The sequence below is a fragment of the Canis lupus genome, chromosome 3 (assembly GCF_003254725.2).
Source record: "Canis lupus dingo isolate Sandy chromosome 3, ASM325472v2, whole genome shotgun sequence".
Lineage (NCBI taxonomy): Eukaryota > Metazoa > Chordata > Mammalia > Carnivora > Canidae > Canis > Canis lupus.
This window is the reverse complement of record NC_064245.1, coordinates 33,614,347-33,632,254: the sequence shown is the minus strand read 5'-3', so window position 1 is coordinate 33,632,254 and position 17,908 is coordinate 33,614,347. Positions and strand designations below refer to the sequence as shown.

At 43.7% G+C, this 17,908-nt stretch overlaps 1 protein-coding gene across 1 annotated transcript in view; it reads left to right on the top strand.

Moving 5' to 3' along the window:
• Nucleotides 1–717: 717 nt before the first annotated feature.
• GABRA5 (gamma-aminobutyric acid type A receptor subunit alpha5) overlaps nt 718–17,908 on the top strand; it is an 82,106-nt gene continuing 64,915 nt past the window's right edge. Inside the window, 4 exon segments of the mRNA XM_025437893.3 lie at nt 718–847; nt 2,094–2,153; nt 2,539–2,698; nt 16,327–16,448. Coding sequence (XP_025293678.1) covers nt 2,613–2,698; nt 16,327–16,448 — 208 coding nt within the window. The 5' untranslated portion in view covers nt 718–847; nt 2,094–2,153; nt 2,539–2,612.

Sequence of the window (17,908 nt, the reverse complement as noted above, 5' to 3'; positions counted from 1 at the left end):
ATAAATAACTTCAGGAAGAAAAAAAAAAAAAAAAAAAAAAAAATATATATATATATATATATATATATATATATATATATATATATGTTTTGCGATTAGGTAAGGGTTTAATTCTAATCCCAGTTTTGCTCTGGGATTTGCACCCACACCCCCCACCCCCACCCCCCCGTAGCTATGAATTGCAGATAAAAAAAGAAGCCTCATTAGGGAGTTTCTTCCTAAAGAGCACAGGAGATGAGGACACAGAGGTGTGTGTTGAGGGCTGAGGAGGGACAGCAGGCTAGGGAGGCGCTTAGGCTTGGAGCCAAGGAAAAACCTCGGAGACCCGGCCTCCGGCTGCCGCTGTGCGGGCACCATCGGTCCCCCTCTGCCGCGTGGGAGGGAACCCGCGGTGGTTCCGGGAGGCCCGGAACCTGCTCCCCAAGGCCGTCGGGAAACTTGAGGACCGCCCATCCCACCGCAGGCCGGGCCGCGGGCCGGGAGCCCTGAGCCCGCCCCCTCCGCCGAGCCGGCCCGAGGGCGCATTCGATGAGAGTCTGGCGGCCTCTGCCGGAGCGCCTCTGCAGAGGACAGTCCCTCCAGCCCGGAGACGACATGTGGCGCTCGGGAGAGGTGAGGGCGAGCGCGCTAGAGCCCGGGGCGCGGGTCCGCAGGGGCGGCGCGAGGGCCTGGGGCGCGCGGGGCGTGGGGCGCGGTGGGCCGGGGCGCGCGGGGCGCGCGGGGCGGCTCGGCCGCGGAGAACCGGGCGGTGACGCGCACCGGCCTTGCGCGCCTGCCAGCTGCGCGGGAGCGGGGGCAGGAGGGGAGGAGGAGGCTCCCCGCGACGGCTCGCCGCCCCGGCTGCCGGGTAGGGAGATGCGTGGAAGGCAGAGAAGGAGGGCGGCCTCGGCCCGGCGAGCACCTCCCCTCGGGGCTCGGGAGCGGCGAGCCGCGCGGCCCGGGAGGGGAGGCGGGGAGCCGGCGGGGCTCCGGGGCGGCCGCGAGCGCAAACTTTCCCCGGGGCACGGCCGGCGCCTGCGGGGCACAGCCGGCGCGGGAGGGCAGGGGCGGCCTGGGCGGCACAGCCCGGCGGGCGGGCGGGGACGCGGGGGCTCCCCGGGGGGGCTGCGGGTGCGGGCACCCAGCCGCCGGCCCCGGAGCGGGGGGGGGGGCGCGAACTCGCCCACCCGCAGGCCCCCCAGCCTGGGGCTCGGAGGCGCTGCGGGCGGGGTGGGCGCGGACCCCGTGGCGGGCTGGCGGGCGGGGGTGCGGGGCGCTCCAGGCCGGTGTCTCCCGGCCGCCGCGGCAGCGCGCTCCCCGCGGAGGAGGCTCGGACCCGGGGCTGGAGCGGGGAACGTGTCTGAGGCCAGAAGCGAGAGGGGAAGGGTCCGCGAGCGGGAGGCGCGGGCACGCGGCTGCGGACCGGGCGGGTGCGGGCGGCGGGCGGGCCAGGCTGCGCCTCCGCAGTGCCGCCCCCGCGCCCACCTGCGCGCGCGAGCCGGAGCGGGGCTGGGGGCGGAAGGGGTGGAGCCCCTGGTGGGGCGGTGGGGGTCCCGGCTCGGGCGGGGCGGGGGGCGGCGGGCGGCGGCGGCCCCGCCCGGGCTTCCCGCATGCGGCGCTGGGTGCCCGGCGCCCGGAGGGCCCGGGTCAGGCGACCAGCCCCGGGGCGCGAGCAGGCGACCACCGCACGGCACCCTGCCCTTCTTGGCAGGAGGGCTTAGTTCCTGGGGTGGAAGTACCTGTTGTGTGTGCCCAATTCCGGAGTTCGCCTGGGGTCTCCTTGGGAAAATGTACCCGTGAACACGCGGTGGTTCGTCTATCGCGTGCACCTATTTGCGTTATGCGCATATGGAGAAATATGTGCCTTCGCTAGGGTTAGTTGCAGAGCCCAGGGACTGTGCCTGCCTGGACTTCAGATGCGTTAATTAGGTCCCAGCACAGAGCTCAGAGACTTCCCCAAATGCAGTGATTATTAAGTTATTTATTGATGGGGGCAGAATGCTGAGAAAGCGGCAACCTTTTCTTATAAGCAGTTCTTATACTATCGTGATCCTGTAGATTTAATGTTTCTTAAATGTGCCTTTTTTCCCCTCTTTCCACATACTTTCTCTCAGCACCTTGCAGAACAAGGAGTAGCTTGCTGGCTTTGAACCCGTGGCAAATATTTCAGAAAGGTAAAATGATTCCACTTGTGGATTTGACAGATGCAAAATACAGTTAATCGGATAACTTCAAACATTTATTCTAATAAGAAGACTATTGGGTCATTTGATAATATGCTGAAAAGTAAAACAAAGTATTTGAGACGCGGAAAAAAAAAGAATTAGAATGAGTCTGCACTCTGAGTAAAAGTGGAAATTAAGCCCTATTGTAACTCCTTTTCATGCCACAACTTACTGCCCTGTGGACGTAGATAACAACCCAGTGTGGAGCTGTGCTGAGAAGGATGGCCAGATCATTTCTTTGTAAATTGTGTGTGCTTGCAGTATGATTTGATTTCAAGAACTATGACACAAGAACATTTATATTATGTGCTTTCCCTCTTTGTGTACCTTTCAGCTTCAAGATCAAGTTGGAGAAAGGAACAGTTATTCTTACAAATTCATCTGCTTCAGCTATTATTCTCATTGGGAATGGACAATGGAATGTTTTCTAGTTTTATCATGATAAAAAACCTCCTTCTCTTTTGTATTTCCATGAACTTAGCCAGTCACTTTGGGTGAGTTACCATCTATGCTTTTATCTTATAGGTTTGGTGCACAAGTGCTTTTAAGAAACTTTGCTGACTAGTACATCAGCAAACCCTCCCTTGCTGTCTTTGCAGTCCCCTGCCCTTCAATTTGTTAAAAATAAATAGAGTCCTTGCCCTGCCCCATGCTCTTGTTTTGAGCAGGGCTGTCCCACCTATGGGATCTCTCAAGTGAGTCAGAGGAAAGAGGCAGATTATGTTTTCAGAAATGGAAGCAGAGGTGGTTTCAGAATCATTTTTCTCCTACTCAGGTTAAAACAAGATTCCTAAGTTCACATACATCAAGGACACTTACTACTTGTTAGACAAAATAGTGTTCAATGTTTTGGTTGCCCTATGTGGTTCCATTACGCAAAGGAATACCCTTAAAGCTATACCCACACTGCATGGCATTGACAATGGCCTGTAGTGGTCTTGTCCTGAGCCAAAAGCCTTGAACACTGACCACCCGAATGCAGGCACAGATATTAGGAAATACACATGTCTGACGATCTACAAGACACACTGGGGCATCAGGCATTATTGATTCCTTTAAGCTCTTTCATCTTGACCTTTAGGATAAGTGTATTGATTCCAGGTGAATGTTCTTTTAGGGGCTGATGTTCCTCCTCTCCTCCGCCCCAAAATTGTTCTGGTTAATCAAAAGGAGTATAACTTGAAGTCGACGGAGTATAACTATGAAATTAAATTTTATGATAAAAGTTGCCAAGCACTTGTTCTGTAAAAATCAGTTCCAAAAGTTCCATGATGTACTCTGCACTCCTATAAATTATGGAGGGATCTTGAGCACATGGTGGCTGTCTTACCACCCAGAGAGAAACCCCTTCTCTCTGGCCAGTAGGGAGGACCCTCGCAGGTGCATGACATTCTGTCCTGTGGACATTTTCTGCTCTTCTGACCTTTACTGGTCTCTACAGAGGAGAGAGACTGTGACCATCCTCAAGTGCCAAGGCTGGTAAATACTCACACTGGGACTGTAATCGAGGTCAGCCAGGGGCATGCCCATCCCTCTGCATTGTGAGGAGGGCAGCACATGCATGCTGACATGCACCGGACGTGCCTGTGCTACAGCCTTTTCAGCCATAGTATTCCCTTGGCAACAGAGCATTTATCGTTATTCTTGCCTTGCTGCTCATCTTGAGTTGATACCTCCCATATCCTGCCTTCAGTTTCCTTATCTGTTCAATGAAAATTTTTCCTTCCAAAGTCTCTCATAGCTGTTAAATCCTATAAACAATGATGGTCCTGATGTTCCCCTGACTGGAGACATTGAAGTCATACCCAGTATTCACATTTCCAAGTTAATGCATTAGATAGTTAGTATGTTTACTGACATACTTCATATATTTAGCAATAGTTCAGAGGATTGGAAATATTTTCTTTTTTAGATTTTGGTCATATATATTATCGTGAATTTACATTCCGTAGGCATGAAGTTTCTACAAATTCCCTGGTGGCTGCAAGTCTGAAATACGAAGTAATGTGCATGTGGAGGTTAGCCATTAGGTGCAACTGTATTTATATCTTATTTAATTTGGTGGCTTTCTGAGGTCAACTTCAAAAAAGATCATTGTTAGTTTCTAGAAGCTACACAGAGCAAGTGGTATAATACCCTTCAAACTCCCTAGAGAATTAGCCATTGGAGAAGTTTTGAATTTTAGATATATGCTCAATAGTCCATCCTAAAACAATGCCTACTAACTTCAAAAAATATGTGAAACACAGAATATCACATAAAAAAAAGGAAATGTCCTTAATTTCACCACACAGAAACCATCGTCTTTTATATTCTGGTGTCTTCTTCCACTTACCTCTATGTATATTTTTATACAGTTGGGATCATATTGCACCTTCAGTTTTGTACTGTGCTTTTTTTCATGCCTTTTTGTTATTACAGGCTCTTTAGAATATATAATTTTAAAATGGATGAATATTATTACAGTGCATGAATGCTTGCTTCATCATCTGCTACCTCTCTAATTTGGGATATTTACATCCTTAGTGATTATGCTGTTATAAATTTTCCTATGTGAACATATTTGGCTTAAAACTGTTTTTAAGTATTTGAGGTCATTTGTATTAGAAGATATTCCTGTAAGTGGAATTTTACATCAGGTTCCAAACCCTGTGTGTCCAGTTGCATTCAGTGAAATAGGGTCTCTAGTGGAAGTGGAAAGGTGGGTTTCAAAAAGCCTGGCCAGCCGCAAAGCCATTTTAACAATGGGGAACACAAGTTTCTATTGATTTTCCTTCTTATACAATGCTCCTCTCACTTGCTTATTACTTGAAACGTACTTAAGAATGACTTCGTTAAATTGCAAAGAAAGTTTCATAACACTCATTTGACTTAAAATCTTGACAAAATAATAACTATCACAATATGGAGCACTCATTGCTATGTTACACCTGTTTTAGGTAAATCCTATGAGGAACCTTGTGAGCTAAGTAAGCATCATTAGCCCAATCTTACAATCACGGAAGGTGAGAGGGAGGGAGAGCTAACCCAGCCAATAACTGCTAGGATTTCTTTCTTTTTTCTTTTTTTAAGATTTTATTTATTTATTCATGAAAGACAGAGAGAGACAGAGACATAGGCAGAGAGAGAAGCAGGCTCCATGCAAGGAGCCCAATGTGGGACCCGATCCCAGACTCCAGGATCATGCCCTGGGCCCGAAGGCAGATGCTCAACCGCTGAGCCATCCAGGCGTCCCACTGCTAGGATTTTTACTTAGCACTCCCCAGTGATTTAGCCCCGGTAGCTTTGGCTATACAGAGCTTGTTGGGCAGGTCTGAGTCAAACCAATCTATGGAGGAAGGGAATATAATTCTGGAAGGCATTCTCTGGGTTGGGGTAGAGCGAGTTTTCTGTTCTGAGAATGGGCTGTGGGGTGGGGGGAAGAGTGATGGTAAGCTCTGTTTTTCCCCCTAAAAAAAGAGTTTGTGTGATTTTTGTTCCAGAGAAAGATGAAAGGGGAAGCATGCAAGGCCCTAAATTTGAATATTTCAGGATAAGAGAAATACTGACTCCTGCAAATATATAAAAGAAACCAGACAACTGGTAAAGAGGGTAACAGAAGACCAGTCAGGGAGCAAAAGGAAAGAGGCAAATGTGAGCTTTTGTGCATAATACTCAGTCTTTGTGATAAGTGTGTGGTTTTGGCAATCAGAAAATTTATAAATGTGATAAATACGATATGTGTAGTGATTATATACTTAGTGTGAAGTCACTTTGAAAATATATGAGTATTGTTTCTTTAGCTTCTCTCAATTTGATCAGCCACCAGCAACTCATTTTCAATAGTTTTTGTAATTCTTTTATTAGTTTTAAGTTATATAACAGAGCATGAGTCAAACATATAATGGAACAGAGGCCTTATTTGACTGTCAGCCTTATGCTATGTCACATTCATGACGTGGTGTTATTTGAGGCATAATTATTTTAACAATATCAGTAATAAGAAGTACATGGTGTAGAAAAGTTAGTGCAACAGTATTTGAATCAATGTAATGTCAAAATACATAATATTAAATTTAAACTGGAATTAATTTATTGTCATTTGAAAAATCACACTTTATCGGACTTGATTGACCAATAATAACTTTTAAGGTAAATTTGAGGACTATCAACTTAAGAATAAGATAAAATCCGTTTCCATTCATTTATTAGTGTTAAATATATTTTAGGGGTTTATCTATTGGAAAGAAAAACTGCATTAGAATTTTATTACATGGGAGCTATAATTCAAATATACTTTAGAAAACAATGTTTTATAATTAGCAATTAAAACCAGGTTCTTGTAGAAGTAACTTATGAACAGAGACAGATAAAGAATAACTTTACCTAAGGTTATTCTTTATCTGTCTATATGAGTATGATTAACCTGGACCTTTGGTTTTGTGAAGAGAGCTTTTTCATACACATTCTCAAGGACAGTTCTTTTCTTTGAACTAGAGCAGAAAGTATGTTCTCTCTGAATCATTCAAGTACTCACAATGTCTTTTTAAATGGCAAGTTCTCTCTTGTGAATCCCCAGATGGCAAGTTCTTCCTGCATTATAGCTGCAGCTTCATGAGGCCCAGGACAAATTATATATTTTATTCAAATTTTATAATTGTAACAATTATAAAATTGTGGAGAACATCTAAGTGGAGGCTTCAGGATTGGCCAGAGATCAAATAGGTAATTCTCGCAGATAGCAAAAGTTTTAGGTGGCTAGGACCTTGCTACACAGTAAAGCCCAACCTTTTTTTTAAGGTACCAAAAGAAAATACTTCCATATTATATGCTTTAGAGAGGAAACTTTTAGCATGTTTGTCGTGCCAACAGGCAGTGAGCTAAGCACTGCTTAGAAGGACAGTCGGCCAGTGCTGACCCAGCTCACCTGGTCAGGCGATCAGCTCCAAGATGAGTCAATGACTTGTTTCAAGGGGAGAAGGAGAATGTGGGCTTTTGGATTTTTACAAAAGTACAATTGCATAACATGCATATTTCAATTGGTGTGAAATTTTAGAGGAAAATATTAGAACCGAAAGTAAGAAGAAATCTTATCATAGAACTCTGTTAGTAGTAACAGTAATTATCAGTGTTTATATGGGTATATCTCCTTCATTTCTAGAAGGCAGTTTCAAAACCTGTACTATTTAATTTTCTACTACAAAAGGCTCCTTTTATGGATGCAAAAGGTTCAGGCTGAAGGGCATAGGGAAATGTGTCTAAGTTTCATGGGAAAGTGGCAGAACCAGCATTAGGCCCTGGGCCAGTGCTTTCCATTGTAGGACCTTCTCCAGAATGTCCTGATATGTAAGGTGCAGTCAAAAGGGAAAGAATGGGGGTGGAAAGCTATATGCTGAAAACAAAAGAATGTCCTAATCCAGAACTCAAATAACACCATTCTAAAGATAGTGTGTCTACCACTGCTCGAATAAAATCAAACACAAAATATGTCTTATGAAATAAAATATTATAGAGAAGCAATCATATGAGAAAAAGAAAGATATGCTAGGAAACAGGCTTTAGCAGTTCATTGAAAACTCTATTTTATTTGTATTTGTTTAATAATTCATTTCAAAATCAAAAAAGCAAACCTAACAATAAATTAAATCTAGGATCAGATCATTTTCAATTTTAACAAACAAAAAAATGTGTCCATCACTATACAATCAAATTGGTTCCTGTGTTAGGACCCCTATCAAATGTATAGGGATAACGATGGGTACCGTTATGATGGAGAGTAGTCAGGCTGCTCTGATCTCTGTTGCTGCACACTTGTGTGACTGCAGAAGAATTTTTAAACCCCCCTACAACTCAGTTTCCTAATCTCAAAGAGGAGTTAATAATGGATCCCATGTTACAGGGCTGATGTGAAGGATACATTGCTGAATGTATGCTAAATGTTGAAACAAGACCAGGTAGGAGAGGGTGCTAAGTGCAGGCTAGCTATCTTTTTGGATAGTTCTGATCAGGAGGCACCCAAGATTTACTAGACCTACAAGGCAAGCATGGTGCTGGGCCCGGGCCAGAGCACGGCAAAATCGATAATGTTAATCATGTCTGTATTGTCTCCCTGGCCATGTAAAGTAGCACATGGACAGTTACAGACTGGGATTAGGGGGTGAGCATCACAAGAGGACATTGCCCTGCTGCTGTATCAGTGTGTATTTCCTATGTGCTGGGTACTGTTCTTCATGCTGAGATCCTGCGGTGGGCAGAGTAGAGCCTGCCTTTAAGGAAGGTGCATTCTCGTGTGCAATGAACAAATACATGTCAGTTGGATCACAATTACTATGAGGAATCCTTCAGAGTAAGAGAAAGTGAATGTGCTGGGGTCAGATGCCTTAGCAAACATCTGAGGGAAGTAAGGACATGAGCATAATGTGTGGAGAAAGTTTAAAGATGAGAGGAGCAGCGAATGCACTGGCATGCTTGGCATGGTAGGGACCACAAGACCAGTGTAAGGAAGGGGAAGATTGGTAGGAGGCATAATCAGAGAGTCAGTGGGGAGGGGAGAGGGGTCAGATCATGAAAGTCCTTGTAGACCATGCTAAATAGTACAGGAAGAACAGTTGGTTATTATTTTGTAGGTCAAAGAGGGTCTTTGACTGGGTTTAAGTAGGAGTGAAGTAGAATCCCTGCCACCAGGTATTTGACCTGAAAACATGATGGGTTCAGTTGCCTATTATTAAGCTGCAGAAGACAGTGGGAGAAAAAGTTTTAGCAAAAATCTTGAGTGCAGTTATGGACCTATTAAGCCTGGTTAGATATCCACGTGTCCAGACAGGCTGTTGGACGTAGAGATCCAGAGGTCAGAAAAAGATGGGGCCTGGAAACATGAATTTCAAGTCTTTCATCTATGGGAGATACTTAAAGCCATTAGATTGGATGAGTCCCATTAGAGATTGAGTGTAAATCAAATAAAGGTCTTCAACTGTGCTCTAAGTTTAGGAAGGCAAGAGGGTGAGGGCAAGCAAGAGGAGGAGGCCAGTGAAGATAGGAAGAACAAAGAGGATAGCATCCTGAGGCCAGGTGGAGGAAGTGTTGTAAGAAGGGAGATGTGGTCAGGTGAAGACTGAGACTCAATCGTTGGACTTGGCAGTAGCCTCCAGAAGTGAGGCTTCATTAGGATGCAGGCAATGAAAACCAGACTGGAGTGGGTCCAAGAGAAGAGAAGAGAGGCAGCTGAGATTTCTAGTGTAGACAACTCTTCAGTAGGTTTTGAGAAAAGTGGCAAAGAATGGAATGATAACTAGAAGGGAAAATAAGGTGAATGAGAAATGTCTTAAAGACCTTATGTTATTGCAGATGTAATTACTGATGGGAATGATTAGGGAGGGAGGGAAAAATGTGTGTGATAAACACCAGGATGTTTTGTGTGCAGCATAGTCACACATATGGGGTATCCAGTGTGGTTGGGGAGAGTCTAGGGAAGTGGGTATTGTTGTTAGTTGAAGGGAGTGTGGCCTGTGAGAAGGGAGGCCTGTGTTTTACCTTGTAGGCTATAGGATTCTGAGCTGGGCTGCAGTGATAGAGACAAGAGTAGAGGCTACATGAAAGATGCACCAGGGGTAGGCTGAGCACTGTGTAGGGAGCTGACAGGCAGGACTGGGCAGTGAGGCCACAGCAGTGGGAGCAAGCTAAGAGTTCTGTCATGCTATTTCATGGCCATGACTTTGTCCACATGAGACACATTTCAAGTCCATGTTTCCCCCATAAAAGGGAAGAACTCTTATTTGGAAACTTGAGATTTTGTCTTTCATTACCTAGCTAGTGTTCACCATGTTTGTACTTTTCTTTTACATAGTTTTTTATTTTTTTTAAGATTTTATTTATATATTCCTGAGAGACACACAAACACAGAGAGAGAGAGAGAGAGAGAGAGAGGCAGAGACACAGGCAGAGGGAGAAGCAGGCTCCATGCAGGGAGCCCAACGCGGGACTCAATCCTGGGACTCCAGGATCAGGCCCTGGGCCAAAGGCAGGCACTAAACCGCTGAGCCACCCAGAGATTCTCCCCCTCTTTTACGTAGTTTTTTAAATGAATAAAGTGGTGTGCAATGGAAATTTCAGGAAACATCACAAAATGGTGCCACCTAGAGATACTTATTTAATGAGCTGAGTGACAAGCAAATAAACTGAAGATCTATTTCTCAGAAGTAATTGAATACTGGGGAAAGAATGCAGAAAGAAATGCAACTTAAGAAGACAGAGCAACTGCCACTTAAAAGCAGTCTAGTTCAGTTCCCAAAGTAAGTTCATTGCCATTATTGATCTCATTTTATGTAAATCAAAAATGGCTGTCAACGTAAGCAGAGATAACATCATGAAGAAATGTGTCACTCCCTGCCTTCAGTAGCAACATTTGTGGTACAATACTCAACAGATTTTTCTGAACCCCAGGAATGATGACATAACTGCTGAACTTGTACTCTTTTTTAAATGCCAAAATAAGACGCCATCAAGCATCACCTGGTAAAATGAAGTACCTTTAAAGCTGGAATCTGCAGCATATTGTTATTACTATAATTATCATTGTTAGAAATTATAATACTGATAGATAAATAGATAAAGGTATGTTGGAATAAAATCCTTTACAGTTCCTCAAAAAGAAACTTACTCCGAGATTGAACTAATAACACAACTCCCCTTTCAGAGTAATGCATGGATTCTGCTGCAGGGTTAACTCTGTGTGGTAACTGGTTAATTTGAAGGATGGCTTGGTTGGGATTCCCTATCCTGCCATACTCAGACTCCCTCCTTCATCCCCCCCTTCAAATACCTTGTAGATGGCCCCATCCACCTCCACCTCTATCACCCCTGCCACGGCCTGAGTAACTGGCCTCTAGCCTTGCTCCTGCCAAGCCCATCATCCACAAAATGCCCAAAGGCCCTAAGGAAAGAAAGTGCCCTCTATTTAAATCCTTTGAAGCTCCCACTACCTTCAGCATGGACCCTAGGAGTGCAGCATGGCATGTGAAGTCCTTTATGGTTTGATGTGTGCTATTTCTCACTGACATACATTACTTTACTTTCTTACTCTCTGCAAACATCACTGTTTCCTTTCCTGAGGCCACTGATCACAACCCCTTCATCATCCCTTTCTTTGGCTTGAGACTGGATCCCCATGCTTGAAAGCTCAGGTCAATTCTTTTCCATTAGCCCTGGACAGAGCTCCATATCTTTCCTTTGGTTTCTTAGAATGTCTTGTGTATCACATAGATACATTTACCATAGTCTATTGAAATACTCTGTGATTATGACTGATTCTTTTAGGACACAGCTGTGTCCTACAGGTTAGGGATACTATCTTTGTTCTCTTCACATACTCAGTACTCACCAAAATACCAGATATATAAGGGGTTCATATCCAAAATGCATTTGTTGAACCGAGCTGTTGGAATATGCACTGAGCCCAAACATATACCCTCTTGAAGACAGTGGAGGAGAGACGCTCCCTGGGGTCATTTAGAGTCACTCTGGCAGTTGGCTCACAGAGCAGCCTTTCCATTTCCAATCTAGATAGGCCTCGAGCCACCATGGCTGCACATGAGGATCACTGGGGATCTTAAAATAATACTGGTGCCTTTTTCTCCTGGATCAATTAAAGTTAAATCTCTAGGGCCTAGAAATCAGAAAGAAGTTAATGCAGGAGTCCAGAATCAAATGCCTTGAAGAAGCCAGATGTAAGACAACAGGAAAGGGTGGGAAATTTACATAATTGCAAGAGTTTCCTGTTTCCAAAGATTCTCATATTTATTTTTCTTAAACACTTCATTAAATCCATTAGTGGACCAAATTTCTTGAGCTTCTCATTCCCCCTCTCCACCTCATCAGAAGTCCCTGAATGGCCCAGAACTTCAAATCTGATGAAGTAACATTGCATAGCTTTTTGAGAAGCCCTTCCATACCTCTCCATGTCCATCCATGTCCCTGCCCATTGCACAACAATTTTCAGGTTAGAATATAGGGCTCAGTGGCCTAATTTCCTTAGTTTTCAAGCTTAAAAAATCATTGTAAGAGTTTAAGTTTAGTTATCAAGTCCTTGTGTCTTTTGTATGGACCGACATTTGAGCAAGGAAATCTAAGGATGTTTTAATATGGATGGTCGGTTCTACATTTCCCTTATGATTCCCTTTCTGGAACATCAGTAATGTGGCAATGTTGGAACTATTTGCATGGACAAAATGTAATGGTTCATATTTTAAGAGAACCAAGTTAATTAATCCTAATGCTGAAGGGTCAGCCACCAAATTTTTCAAGTGTTTCTGATATGTCCAAGACTGTTGTAATAATGGGGAACTGGCCCCAGCTCAAAAAATCCACTCCCCCAGAGAGCTGAGCCTTTAGTTTATCCTTGAAGCAATTGTGTACTCACAGTTGACCTAAGGATCAGCAGAGCTTCTTGGTTATAGTCAATACAGTTAAGAAAAACTGAATTGGAATGCTGGCAAGCTCGAGCTTGCCTTCTGAACCTAAATGGAATGAGTCTTCAAAGAGATGAGGGCATCTTCTATTTCCACCTGGAGGCCTCATAGATATAACTGCATTATTGCTCACTGATGGCATAGCCTAGAGTTTTTGTATTGTTTTGTTTTTCGAGTAGTTTCAACTAACCAAAGTGGAACAAAACAAGCTAAAGTTACTCTGTACCTTAGAAACAGTCCTTAAAGATTATGCACCTTGAGAGAGGCACAAGTAAGTTTGCCAAACATCTGTGAGATTCTCCTGTGTGCAGGCATATCACATGCATTCTGTGAGAAGGGAAGGGCCTTCCTATTCATGGCTTTGGAAATGTAGCTTTTCATAAACATGCTGCAAACCATTTTTTTGGCCCCAGAAGGCCTCCCAGTTGTTCCTGAGAGGAAACTGCAACTCCTGCCCTGACAAGCATTTTCAGAGATTCTTTTTTTTTTTTTCAAATTTTTATTTATTCATGATAGTCACAGAGAGAGAGAGAGGCAGAGACATAGGCAGAGGGAGAAGCAGGCTCCATGCAGGAAGCCCGATGTGGGATTCGATCCCGGGTCTCCAGGATTGCGCTTCGGGCCAAAGGCAGGCGCCAAACCGCTGCGCCACCCAGGGATCCCCCAGAGATTCTTTTAGAATTTATTTCCTTACCTCCTAGGTCCTAACTTCAGTAAATACAGAGAAGTCACAGCAAATCTCCAGCCATGACCTCTATTGTGAATAAGCCCACAAATAACTATAAGACGCACTTATGGCAGAACAGGACAGATACTGAAATTCCTCCAAAGAAAGTGAAATGATGTGTGAAGGGGTATAAATATATCCCCTCCCTTTAAAAAAAAATTTGGTCAATAAATAGAAGGTGAGATTTGGAATTCTTTAGCATTGCATCCTATTGCATTGCTATTGGCAATTATTTTGATTTTGTGAAATAGGATTCAGAGCCAGATAGGATGGCATTTGTTTAAACTGTGGTGAAGTAGAGCACCAGAGGGCCAAGGGAAGCAGTGGTCATGAAGATGACCCCAACAAGTACACAGTGTCTGGAACATCTTGAGAGGTCAGTTATGTAGTCAAGGTTTGTCTTCCAACAGCCAAGCCTGTTTGGATCAAATGTAATTTAAGAACATTTTATAACAGATAATAAATAGCTTAGGAAAATATACTTGAAACATTGGTATGTTTTTGCCTTTTATTTTTTTCTTATTCATAGTGATACTATTTTTTAATTAAACATTTTCGAAATAGTATAATGTATTGATATGATACATTTATATATTGCAATATGATTACCCCTGTAGTCTTAGCTAACACCTCCATCATGTCATTTGTGGAGACAACATTTTTTGTGGTGACATTTAAGAGTTGAATTTTTGGGCAGCCCAGGTGGCTCAGCAGTTTAATGCCTGCCTTCAGCCCAGGGCATTTTCCTGGAGACCCAGGATCAAGTCCCATGTCAGGCTCCCTGCATGGAGCCTGCTGTTCTCTCTGCCTGCTTCTCCCTCTGCCTGCGTCTCTGCCTCTCTCTCTCTCTGTGTGTGTCTCTCATGAATAAATAAATAAAATCTTAAAAAAAAGGCTTGAATTTTTAGCAATTTTGAAATTTTTAATACAGTACTATTGACTATAATCTCTATACTGCACGTTAGATCTCCAGAACTTATTTATCTTCTAGTTGCAAGTTTGTACCCTTCAAAGAACATCCCCAGAATTCCCATCCCTAGCTGCTGATAACTGCCATTCTACTCTGTTTCTGGAAGTTTGTCTTTTTAGACTATACAAGAAAGTGATACGCTTTTTCTACTAGGGTACATGCTCTCCCCTCTATTCTAAGTCAAACAGCCAGCAAAGACCCCTACCCCCCAACTGGGCATAGCCTAGAATTGAAAAACCAAAGCTACTGATAAGGTTATGAACACCATAAGCAGTCGACAGTGAGGCCCGACTAAGTTTGAGCAGTTTACTCCACTGGGCAAGTAGAAAATGTCACAGTTTCTTTTTCTCATAAATCCAGAGGACAGCATAAAGTCTTTTGTCCTGGTATTAGGTCTGTGAGGCTGAGTACTTCATCATTCTAAAGTGTGAAACTTCAGTGGATGTCAGAAAAAAGGGAATTTAATATTTTTAAACACTAAGTCAAGGAATAAAAAAGTGGTGTCTGTGGGCTGCATACAAACAGGACTCTTTAGCTCGTTAGAGTTTCAGCTACATGCTTAATGATGATGTGAGAATTAGATCAAAAGAACTTTGTACTCTCATTCAAAAGGAAATAGCTTTAGAGCAGTAAAGAATTGATCTGTTTAGATGCGATCAATACAAATGGCCGAGTTTCAGGAAGTAGGTGGGGCAGGCATACATCGGTTCTGCCCTCAGCATCCAACTGCTGATGGTAGGTCTCACTCTCATTTCAGACAATTTATGGAAAAGAAATTGCCATAAGTAGAGCTGGGGCACCGTAGCAGGCACTTCAGGGAAGTTCCAGGGATCTCCTCTTCTTCTCCCAAGTGCCGAGGGCGCTAACTTCACAGCCAGATTGCAGCTGCATAAATTCTACTTGAAGCAGAGCCATATGTGTTGGTCAAGTTCTTGGTAATTCCAAACATCTTGCTTTTTGCAACATTTGAAAGCAGCCGTAGAAACCTGTGGTGGGCTCCATGTTCTTCAGGTGTATTACCATCCCCTAGACTTAAGACTTTCTTTCCCTCCCGAATAACTTCCTCAGTTTGTCCACATATGCTCAGGGCAGTTTCTCATTTCCATCTGCTCCAGGTCATCTACATAAACTTTTGGTGCTTGGATCTCTGCACTGAATTAGACAGACCAGGACTGTTCTTGGTTTATCTTTGAAGATTTAGCTTGCTCTTCTTGGGGCTTTACTATGAGTCTGCCATGCTGGGTCATTCAGAATACTCTGCTTCCTGAGTACCTGATCTGAGGTGATACTGAGTAAACCCTAATCAGTGTTTTCAGACTGATCTTTATAATTCATGATGGCCTCTGGGTCATGTGCTTTGGCTGGAGCTGAATGTACCAGCAATAAGCAGTGCTGATGAGTATGGAAGCCCAAAGACATTTCACAAACTTGATTGTTTCTATCACTGTATGCTCTAATTCTGGCATACTGATCACAGCACAAATACTCCCAATTAGGGCTGCACTGAAATTGAAAGATACTTTTCAAATTATCTTTCAAAATGCATAGTTTTTGAACATCCTCCCCAGACCCCACTGCTCACTGCAGGTGATTCATTAACAATATGAAGACTTGGGCTTCCTGTGTTTAAACAAAACTTCTGAAATGCCCTAAGAGTGGATTGGGCTCTGCTAGTCTATGTGTGATGGCTAATGTTTTAAAAAATGGCTATAATCTTAATATAAACTGCTCCTCAGAATCAGGGAAGGATGGAATTTAAGCCTGAAATTAGGTTGATTGATGACCAGCCCAGAGCCAGCACAATCTCTGGAAATTCAAGAATTAGGGCTTATCTATGAAAAACAATAGCCTAGCTTAGTAGCAGAGATTGTTTTCAGGTGTTCTCCCTCCAAGACAAGTCATTATTTCTGGTTTCTATATTTTGAGAAGAATTTATAAAAAATACTTAATGAAAATTTGAATTCTTGTTTCTCTGTTAAAAAGCTTTGCACAAATGCCAACCAGTTCAGTAAAAGATGAGACCAATGACAACATCACAATATTTACCAGGATCTTGGATGGGCTTTTGGATGGCTATGACAACAGACTGCGGCCTGGCCTTGGAGGTGAGTAGGTTCTCCTCAGCTGCAACCCACTAGGTCTATGCTTAAACTCAGTCTCAAGCTCACATCTGCTGTGATTCGGACAAGTCAGTAAAAAAGCTTCCTTGCCAGGAGTTTGAACTGATGGTTGTTGCAAAGTCTTGTGCATCTGTTATTGTCATTTCCCAGGTACAAGAAGCTGGGGGGTGTGGTCTCTCTGCAAACTCCCTTTTCCTCAGATGATCCATCCATTCTGCTTAGGGAAGAACCAGTTCTTAGGTATTACTAAAGCCAAGTTTACTTTATGCTAAAAAATAATGTATAATCAACTTCCTGCTCTATTTCTCAAGATTTTATTTATTTATTTATTATTAGAGAGAGAGAGAGAGAGAGAGAGAGATCATGAACAGGGGAGAAGGGTAAGGGGAGAAGCAGACATTGGGCTGAACAGGGAGCCCGATGCAGGATTCAGTCCCGGGACCGTGGGATCATGACCTGAGCTGATGGCAGATGCTTCACCCACTGAGCCACCCAGGCACCAAATTCCTACTCTTACATTGGTGCAAATTCTTTCCACAATTCATGCAATTGTTCTTTATATTTTTGTATGTTTAATTTTTTTCACTGGGACCATAATTAATTGTATTTACCTTAACCCCATGGAAATTGATAAAAAAAAAAAAAAAAAGAAGTGGATAGCAAAATGTGCTTTCGGGGCACAATTAGAACAGCTTAATATTGTGGTGAGACTCCTGTGCTGTTTCCAGACATGTGCCAGTGTTCTTAGCCAGCCAGGTGCCCCTATGTTGTGCATTTGTTAAGTTAGAAATGTGGCCATATATACAAAGTACATTTTTAAAGAATGAATCTGTTGTCTCCTGCATAATTCAATTTCAAAAAATCCCCTACAGCCAATTAGCTTGGAAACCTTACATTCAGACCTCTGAATATTGCTGTGATTGTAACAAGGTAAGCAGCACATGCAGGCATTTACTGTACCAGAAACTTGGCACAGGCAGCAACTTGTATCCCCGGGCAAGTGAGATGCTAATTCTTTCCCCTCCTCCCTGCCCCTCACTGCACCCCAATTTAGATGTGGTGCATTTGAACTTGCTCCATTAGGTAAGTTAGAGACACTCTAGCCAGCTACATTCTTAAAGGAAAAAGCAGTTCTTTTCCATTATTGCATTTTTAACGCTTTTCCATTATTGCACTTAAAGCATGAATTGACATTCTCTACCTTTTTAGCAAGACAAGTCCAAAAAGCCTCCTTGACATTGTCTTACTCCACCCTCTGAATTATGCTCCTGGGCCTCCTATATCCAGCAGCCCCTGTCCCTCTGAATACATATACGAGGATCAAAGCATGTAGAGACCAGTGAGTGGTTGCTATGTGGTACTCTCTCATTCACCCAGCATGTGGTACACTCCTGTGGGGCAGGATCCTGAGACCACCACAGAGAGCCAGAGGGGCTGCCTACTGG